Below are 9,285 nucleotides of genomic sequence, written 5' to 3' on the forward strand. Positions count from 1 at the left end.
ACACTCCCATGTAACTCTAGGAATTGTCAGTCTACCTGGGCCAAGAGTGATTCCCCAAATCAATCTGCCTTTCTACAGTCTCCCTGGCTTGGAGACAGAGGTGGATGATGCTCTCTTGGCCTCCAGATAACTCTCCCTTTCAGGCTTTTTAGACATGAAAACAACGAAATCTCCTCCTTGAGTGCAGCCTGTTAGAAAACAAGACGGGCTGACAAGGATAGCACACCGGGAGAGGCAAAAATGCAATCCTAACACCATCCTTTCATCCCACAAGGCAGGTCCTTACAAATGAGTGCCTAGGACATTTGTGTTAGAAGGTACAGACGCAAATGGGGCCATTTCTTCAAATAACCTCTTGACACAAGTGGGTCCCTATAACCAATTCTATTCGTGAGACAGATGAGCTGGCCTCCCCCAGCCCCATCTCCTGCCTCCTCTACCCTTCCACTGTACTGTCCACAGCCCTCTCTGGTCCCCCTGCCACCTAAGACAGGTCAAACCACAAGTTTGTTAATGAGGGTCATGGAGGTGTGAAATGAAGGTTGTGTGTTGATGGGGGGAGGGGTAGTTCTGTTCACAAATCAATGTGTTTAAAATGTAATTTAAATACAGCCCACTTCTGACCGAGAAAAAAAAAAAACTAGCCCAGGTTAATGATGTACTTGTGACCTCAGTGGGAACGGCTGAGCTTGCAAGTAGGACAGGGAGTGCAGAAGCCTGTGTCACCACCTCACAGACAAGAGCACAAGAGTCAGGCATGATAAAAACTATGCTTATTTCCTTGCATATGTCCTATCTGTATAGCCACGGGGAGTAATTGGTAACAAACCTTTGTTGTCAGGAGTAGCTGCTCTTTAGCCAACTGGTAGCCTTGGCCTTTGGTCACAGGTTGGGCTCCAGTGCCCAGATGCTAAGGCCCAACTGCTCTCATCTACTCAGAATGGAGGGTACCAAACGGCAGTCCCAGAGGTGACAAGAGCCTGGCCCAGGAACTTTCAAACAATTCTGCCCCAATCTGGGAACTGGTTCAGTGCCCCTGCTCACCATCTCGGTCTGAGACTCAATCATATGTAATATTTTCACTCCCTCAGGCTGATGGACAGTATAGAGGTGCTGAATGAGCAAGTGAGCGTGGCTGAGGCCCGGCCAGGCTCAGGAGTGCTCAGTCTAGAACAGGCCCCCTCTAGCATCTTCACAGGGAAGTGAGAACAGGCACTCAAAGATGAAGCAAGGAGTTCACACAACTAGATTTTTTATCCTAGCCATGTGCTCCAGGTCTTCAGGGTATTGCTGAAGAGAAATACTGAGACATCAAGAAAGGATCTGGATCTGAGGAAACGGCTTAGTGATGCGGGAATGTGCCCTTCTCTATTACCACTCGGCTTCATCTGCTACATTTTTATTAAAGTAACAAAAACAGCATACATTTGTCCATAAAATTGTACATTCTTCCATATAAAAACACTATCATACAATTCGTAACCCTTGTCTTTTCTGTCACAATAGCTTACAAACGTACGACTATTTATTTTTACTTAATAGGAGAGACAGGCCTGCTCAACAGTCCAGCTCTGGGTGTTTTGTTTTTAAAGTGAACATCAAAAAAGACAGATGAAGCATGAGACTGTGAGGCTGCTTCTAGAAAGGCGGGGACCTGTTTGCAGACTAGATGCCACACCACAATTTGCAGATTCACAGCTTCGTTTCCATCCACAGGCCAGAAAAGGAGCTCTTGGGTCTGTCGGCCTAAAGTCACCTCTAAAGCAAGAAATGTTGAAGCAGGGTCTGGGAAGGTGGCTCGGAGTCTAGAGTTGACAAGGAGGCAGAGCTGGCAGGAATCAGTAGGGACAGTGTTTGGTAAATAGCACCTTTGTGTTCAGAACTGAGTAGTTCAGGGATCCAGGGGAGGGGATCAGCAGGGGAGTAGGGACCCCCTAGGTAGGGAAGAAAGTTTCCTCACCAGGGGGCCAACAGCCTGGCAGGCTGGACAGGAGGGTAGCCAGGTCAACTAGAGGCTCTAGCTGGGTCCTTCTAAAGTGATTCGGGTTTGCAAAACTCAAGACCTTCTGAGAACCCCTCACTCAACATCACTGAAAAACCCAAGGAAGGGATTCTTTCCCAGTCTAGATTTCCACTGGCTCCAACCCAAAACAGTAAATATTGCACAAATCTACAGAAAAACTTGGATTGTACTGAGAGGCAGCAACTTCCCCACAGGTGCTCTGAGCACCAGGGAAAAGGGGAAAGGGAAAAAACAAAAAACTATGCCCAGGACTGTGGCTTTTAGTGTCAGCCCTACAAGAATACCAAGTAGTCCTGAAGAACTTGGCTCATTCTCGCTTCAGTCCAGGAATACCTGCAAGGCTGACCAGCCATCCAGAGTCCTGTGGATGAAGACAGAGGGAGCATTCCCTAAGCCCCTCCAGGGCACCAGGAGGTTCTGAGAGGCAGTTCTCTTCAGGAAGGACCCAGGAGGCCATATTGCACAGTGAGTGAGAGAGAGCTCTTGTTCTGGAAAACTGGGTAGTTCGGTGACCCAACCAGAAAGGGACAAAAGCAGGAGAGTCAGGGAGGAGTGTTGTGCTTTTAAAAAGGCAGTAATAAAGAACCTGGAGTTCCCCAGAACTTTTGAGCCAACTCTTGAAGGGCTAATGGCAGCAGCATCAGGACTTTCCTGTGGTTCCAAAAAGAAGGATTTTGACCAAAAACAAATATCCCCAGTGGATACTCCTTGGGTCCCAAAATTCCATTGCAAATCATCCCCAAATTATTCAGCACACATACTCACACACAGAGCAGCACACAGCAAAGCGAAGGTTTTGTGCAGAGTACCCTTCCATCCCAACCCCAACAACCTCTAACTCCTGCCTTACTCCCCTGACCCCCATAAAACAAAAAGCTTTTGTTTCCTGCCTGGGAAGCAACATCTACAGGCCCCTGAGCATAGAATCAGAAACAAGTCATGATTTCAAGAAAAGCTGCTTAGGACAGAAGTGATCAGGAGAGGCCTTTTCACTCTCTGCCCTGGATCTCACTGGAAAAATAAAAGAGAAGATTAGGCAACAAAGCATAACTGAAGTCCAGGCTCAAATGCCCCTGAGGAGCGGGGCCAGGGATGCAGATGTCCTGCTCAGGACAGCAAGAGGTCTGGATTCGGCGTTTCTCCCTACCGCAGGGCAGCTCTTGACCCGTTCTCATTCACAGTTGCTAACCTTGCTTGCTCCCTCTCATATCTTCCTGGGGAGGCCAGCCAAGCTTCTCCCGCCTCGCCCTGGTTAGGCCCACCCCCTCACTAACCACCCCCTTGTAGGCAGGCACTGGCTCCCAGACTCCAGCCCCAACAGTTCTCTCCAAAGGCACCTGGGGAGACCACTTCCAAGCAGCTCCCTTTAAGGATTTTTTTCTTTAAAAAAAAAATCTTTTGGGTTTTTCTTCTCTTTTCTTAAAAAAAAAAAAATATATATATATATATATATATATATATATATATATATATATATATATCTTCATTTAAAATACAGTTCCCCAGGTTGAGGTATTCAGTGGCCTGTTGTCACGGCAGAATGAGTACAGTAGAGTGCCTGGTCAGGGGTGGCAGGGGATCTAACTGGAGACTGCCATCACATAGTTTTTCGAGGGGCTGCTCCGGCCCAGCATCATTTGGTTCTTGCAGGTGAGGAGCCCATAGGAGGCAGCCACAGGGGCCTCCTCGTACAGGACGCAGATGGAGCCATCCTCCCCGATTCGGTAGGACACCTCGTAGGGGTCCACCCACAGGGTCAGCTCACTGGGCAGCAGCCGGTGCAGCTGGGGCTGGCTGAGTCCGATCTGGCTGGCCACCTTGCTGATAATGGGGTCCATCTTATGGTTGATGCGAATGCAGCGGTAGCCTGAGCCCTTGGATGGCTTCTCAGGAAACCAATGGTGTTTGTAGTGCTCTGTGGGGATGGAACAAGAGGGAGATGGCTTGGTTAGAGTAGCTGGGCTGTGGAGGCTACCACGAGGGTGGGATGGGAATGAAGGGATAGAGTAGAGGAAGGAACCCAGAGATTTTAAGAAAGCAACATGGTTTTTCATGAGTTCCAGGATCCTCCTGGAACCCTCCTGCCACCAAAGCAGAGGAAATTATATGGGATTCCTTCCTCACTCCTTCTAGGCAAGGATGTGAGTGTATATGGGGAGGCAGTCCCCATAGTTCTGGGGCAATCCCAAGCAGACAGTGTATTGCTGTTAGCACGCACACACACACACACCCTCCGGTTAAGAAGGAGGGGTGGGACCCGAGGACATGTCCAGGCAGTGCTCCTGGAGACAGACGAGCTGAAGTTGCAAGGCCAGGAAGGCTGCCATCATTGCTGTGGATCCACAGCAAGTCATTGTGTCTCCCACCTTGGGCCTCAGAGGCTCCCTCTTGCCTCCCTCAAAAGCCAGAGACCCTCTGCAGTGGCTAGGGAGCCAAAGCTGGGTTGTTTTTGATGAAACGTATGTTGCTCCTCAGAAGGCAGGATCTGTGTGGGCAAGTTCGGAGATGGCTATCGCTGCCCGAGACGAGCGCCTAACCCGCTAGAAACAGCTGAGAGATAGGTCTCCCCTGGTTGCTTATCTCTCGCCGGCCTCCCGTTTCACACTGCCCCAGCACACAGGCCAGCAGAGCGCAGTTACTACCTGCAAGGCTTTCTCAGGACCCTAACGAGTGGCAGATGGCTAAGGGGAGCCAAAGTATACAGAGGGGGCCGGGATCCCAACTTCCAGCAAGTAACCACCGGCCCGGGCACAGCGCAGCCCGCGCCGCCCGGAGGTCCACGGCGGATCCACGGCCGAGGACAGGTCGTTGAGAAGCTCGGTGGCACCTCCTTGCCCCATAACGACCCATGGCTGGCCGGACTGGCCCGTCCGCGCGGCCCCGGAGAATCTCGGTAAGGGGGGAGCTCGCACTCGGGCCCGCAGGCGCCTCTTCTCCCGGGCAGAAGCCGGTGCCTGCGCCCGCGACAGTGTGGAGGAGCGCGCCGGGCCCGGGCCGTCCCGGGGGTCCGAGCTCAGGGCCGGGCGGGGCGATGCGGCCCAGGGGAGTGGAGGGGGGTGCCGGCCGCCCTCGGGGCTGGGGGAAACCGAGGCCCGGACTGCTCGCGACGGGAGCCTGCCCGAGGAGGAAGGCAAGACGGCCCAGGCTGGAAGGGGGCCGGGGCCGGGGGTCGGGGGGTCGGGGGGAGCCCAGCGGCGGGGCTGGACGGACGCGGGATGCTCGGCGAGCGCTCACCGCTTAGCGCCTCCTGGAGAGCTCTGCTGAAAACCCGTAGTCTCTGCTCGCTCACGCAGCCCCGGGTCCTCAGGAGGCTGGAGAGGAAGCCCACGGCGGCGGCGATCTCCGGGAGCATGTCTGCTCTCTCCCCGGTCCAGCGGGCCTGGCTCATGTCGTGCGCAGCTCGGGGGGCGGCGGCGGCGGCAGCGGCGGCGGCGAGCAGCAGCGGGAGGCCTCGGTGGGACGTGCCGCCTGGCTCGCGGGACGGCTGCGGTGCAGCGGCTCGACTCTGCCGGGACTTCACCCGGGACGCGCCTTTCATACTGTTCCGAGAGGCGGGGGCGCCCGCGGCGGCCCCCATTGGCAGCGGCCAGCGGATGGGGCGGGTTCGGACTGGCGCCCCGCCCCGCCCCGCCCCGCCCCGCCCCGCCCCGCCCCGCCCCGCCCCGCCCCGCCCCGCCCCGCGCGCTCCCGGGCCCGGCCCGGCCGCCAGCCCCCAGCCCCCGCCCCGCCCCGCCCCCGCCGCCTCCTCGGCGCTGAGGTCATCGCCCGCTGACGTCACTGCTGGGAACCCGAGCCGCGCTCGCTGGCCGTGGGTGGCGCGGGGAGAAGAGGGGGAGCCAGGGAGGGGCCCAGGCCTCCCGGGGGCGAGGGCTGCGTCCAGGTCGCCCCAACCTGGGATGCCTGCAGCTCTGCTCCGCCAGTCCTTCCACGCTGAGGTCCCCGCCACCTCTTCCAAGAGGCTTTGCTGATACCACCTCTCCCACGAGGTCCCTTTTCTGGCTCCCACGTTTTCCAATGTCACAACCACTCACCCGGACGCTTTGTCACCATTTTACCGCTTTGCTGTGTTTGTGAAATAGGCTTCCCTGGGCTCTTCGGGAATGGGAACTAAACCTTTTATTTGCTTCGAGGAGAGTCCCACCTCCTCCGAAAAAGCTCCGTGCTTCCTCTACACCGGTGCCTTTCTCTTGCCTAGTAGCGTCCATGTCTTACCTCTCTGAGGGTTAGGGTGAGGGAGATGTAAGACTTTTCTGTCTGCCCAAGTTATTTTCCTTGCTCTCGCTTTCTTTTAAATGCCAACATTTTAAAATAAGTGTTCAGCTCTCAACTGCACACAGTTTCCCATCCACTTCTTTCTCCTTCCCTCTTCCCCCAGCCCTCTCTCTCCTGTTCATCCTTCTTATGGACTGAAGCTTTTGTAAACACGGTCTCCTGGGTAAAGAATCCAGCCTCAGTCTCCAGGGTCCACATGCAGCACTGTGCCCAGCGCCTGTGATGGTGCCCGGCGCTGGGCACCATCTCAGGCGCTGGCCAGATGTCCCCTCCATCAAGCTAACTTCTAACCAACATCCGGGGGTCTGGCATAGTAGTTGCTCCATATTTATTTGCTAGGTGAATCAAACCCAATGGCGCCTGTAAATTCTTACTTTTCTTGAACTCTAGGTCCTGGTAACCACCTCTAGAGGCAATCCCTCCTCCTTTTCCTGGGCACCTGACGCCAGGCTTCTCAGCCTCCCTTCCCCAGCTCTGTCTGCCCTGGATCCCCTCCTGCCCCTGTTCCCTCTCTGTGTTCCCGCACTCCTTTCCCTTTTCTCTCCAATTGCCTTCCTCAGAGAAACCCTGTTTATGATGATATCCACTCTGATGTTTACTTTTTCACCCCTGACTGTCACATCTGCATAGTGTGTGTCCCTTCATCCTGCTGCTACCACCTCCTGCTCTGTCCCGCCCCTTAGGTGTCCAGCCACCAGCTCAATGTCAGTCTAATTCCACCGTCCTCCCCAGCTACCTTCCTAGTCAAAGATACCATCACTTGCCCAGGCACTCCAACCTGAAAACTCACCCTAACTTTTGACTTTTTTTTTTTTAAGATTTTATTGATTGATTGATGAGAGACACACACACAGAGAGAGAGAGAGGGGGGGGGGCAGAGATACAGGCAGAGGGAGAAGCAGGCTCCATGCAGGGAACCTGATGCAGGACTCGATCCCGGGTCTCCAGGATCAGGCCCTGGGCTGAAGGTGGTGCTAAACTGCTTAGCCACTCAGGCTGCCCCCTAACTTTTGACTTCTTGATCTAGCCACAAGACCTGTTGCTTCTTCCTATCTAGATGATTGCAGTAGACTTGTCAGATCTCATCCCCCAAATTACCCTTTCCATTGTTAGTAGAGCTGTATTCCCAAAAGTCTGTATTCACTTACTCTTTCGCTCAGATCATTCTAAGACACCCTCCACCCTCATTTGTCTACTGCATTAAGTCTGGACTCCTTTGCCTAATATCTTGCCTAATCTTTCATCTTAAAAAAGACCTCATCCACCTTTTTAGGTTTCTGCCACTTTGTGTTCCAGGGTCATTCTCCTCACTATTCTCTAAGCATCAGAACAGCTCTGCAGCCCAAAGCCCTCAACATTTTGCCCATGATCCCCATCCCTGCCCTGTAACATGGTCCCCGTTTCATGTATGCCTGAATACACCTGGCTCTGCTGCACCTTAGCTCATGCCATTATGTCCTGGACATCTATCTCACTGCCTCCTTCTTGCCTCTCCCAATCTCCCTCCCACAATCCTGAAGGCACAGCTGGAGCTTGGTTTTGTACCCTGAAAACCTGCACTAACCATTCTCCCACTACAGAATTAATGTTATCCATACCATTTATGTGGCATTTATAATCTATCGTTTGATATAATTAGTGATATTTTTAGAGGTTGACATCTTATCTCAACATCAGTTGGCAGGCTGCTTGAAAATAAGTTACTATGCTCATTTGTCCTACATTTGTCCAGAACAGTTTAGATTTCAAATATTCTGGTCCACTGCTTCATATAGCTCATCAAGATGCCCTGAAACACATCCAGGAGATGTGCCTCTTAACCAGCTCTTCTCCAAAGCTGGGTCAGGCTAGATGAGACTCTTCCCTCTGGTTGCTGAGAGGAAAATGATTTGTTACAGAAAACAGGGTTGGAGTGGAAACAGGATGACCCTACAATATGTCATCCAGGGAGAGTAGGTGTTGCTCTCAGACCAGAATTGACCTAAGGCAACCACCAAGGAAATCAGGGAAACAGATTAAAATATAGATAGGTGAACAGGGTGGTTTAGCACCTAAATCTGAAAATACTTAACATCTGCCTGGGTGTGTCTTTGACAAAGGTTGGGTGTTCTGGGCTTTGTTTTTGTCTAGAACTGATTTTTTTTTTTTTTAAATCTTTTGGCAGATCATCACCCGCTTTTTTGGCCTTAGTAAATAGAACTCTGTCCTTATGTAGATTTTTTTTTAAAGATTTTATTTATTTATTCATGAGAGACACAGAGAGAGAGAGAGGCAGAGACACAGGCAGAGGGAGAAGGAGGCTCCATGCAGGAAGCCCAATGCAGGACTCGATCCTGGGACTCCAGGATCACGCCCCTAGCCAAAGGGATGCGCTTAACCCCTGAGCCACCCAGGTGTCCCCCCTTATGTAGATTTTTGTATCACTCATCAGGTCACAAATCTAGTTCTCAATAGACCCAGGACCAGATTTGCCCACATCAAATATGGCGCTCTTTTCATTGGCCCATGGAATCTTTGCACTGTTGTTAAAATGGCACGGCCCATAGTCCCACATGGTCCCTCCTCCACTACCTAGGTGTGTCTTTGCCTCCTTATTGGTGATTGGCTCCTGAACTTTGTATAGGACATCCTTAGGAACCAGAAGGCACTCCCCCTACTTTCTCATCTGTTCTTTCTACTCACAAGCCTAGGGAGAGGAGGTTTAATTTTTCCCACACTTAAAGTTCCCAAGTCACTATGCATTGTAATTATACCCAATTCAGGATTTGGATTCTCAATCAGTTTCTTCTAAGAGCAGATACAGTATAGTTGTCCAAATTATTTTTGAAATCTCCTGAAACTGCCCTTCAGTTGCTAGGACCAGGATCCTTAGAAGCCAATGAAGTCCTTAATTTCTAAGGACTCTACGAACCTAAAAGTTCAGGTTACACTTCTTCCCTTTGCATGTTGCTTTCTGCTTCCCATTCCTTGGCATGGTCAAGGTATAACTG

The 9,285-nt window shown here is 52.2% G+C and overlaps 1 protein-coding gene across 1 annotated transcript; it reads right to left on the minus strand.

Annotated features, from left to right (window-relative positions):
* Positions 1–1,383: 1,383 nt before the first annotated feature.
* Positions 1,384–5,630, minus strand: BTG2 (BTG anti-proliferation factor 2). The gene is made up of 2 exons (XM_041723524.1): positions 5,258–5,630; positions 1,384–3,938 (listed from the first exon to the last, which is right to left on the minus strand). Exons 1-2 carry the CDS (start codon positions 5,598–5,600, stop codon positions 3,604–3,606), a joined length of 678 nt encoding a protein of 225 aa, XP_041579458.1. The 5' UTR covers positions 5,601–5,630; the 3' UTR covers positions 1,384–3,603.
* Between the last annotated feature and the right edge of the window lie 3,655 nt (positions 5,631–9,285).

This window comes from Vulpes lagopus, chromosome 11 (assembly GCF_018345385.1).
Source record: "Vulpes lagopus strain Blue_001 chromosome 11, ASM1834538v1, whole genome shotgun sequence".
Taxonomy (NCBI): domain Eukaryota; kingdom Metazoa; phylum Chordata; class Mammalia; order Carnivora; family Canidae; genus Vulpes; species Vulpes lagopus.

Excerpts from the sequence above, each read along its gene's own strand:
- BTG2 (XM_041723524.1), bottom strand. The coding sequence starts at position 5,600 with ATGGGGGCCGCCGCGGGCGCCCCCGCCTCTCGGAACAGTATGAAAGGC. Across the intron at positions 3,939-5,257 it reads TCTCCAGGAGGCGCTAAGCG|AGCACTACAAACACCATTGG; the intron begins GTGAGCGCTCGC and ends CCATCCCCACAG.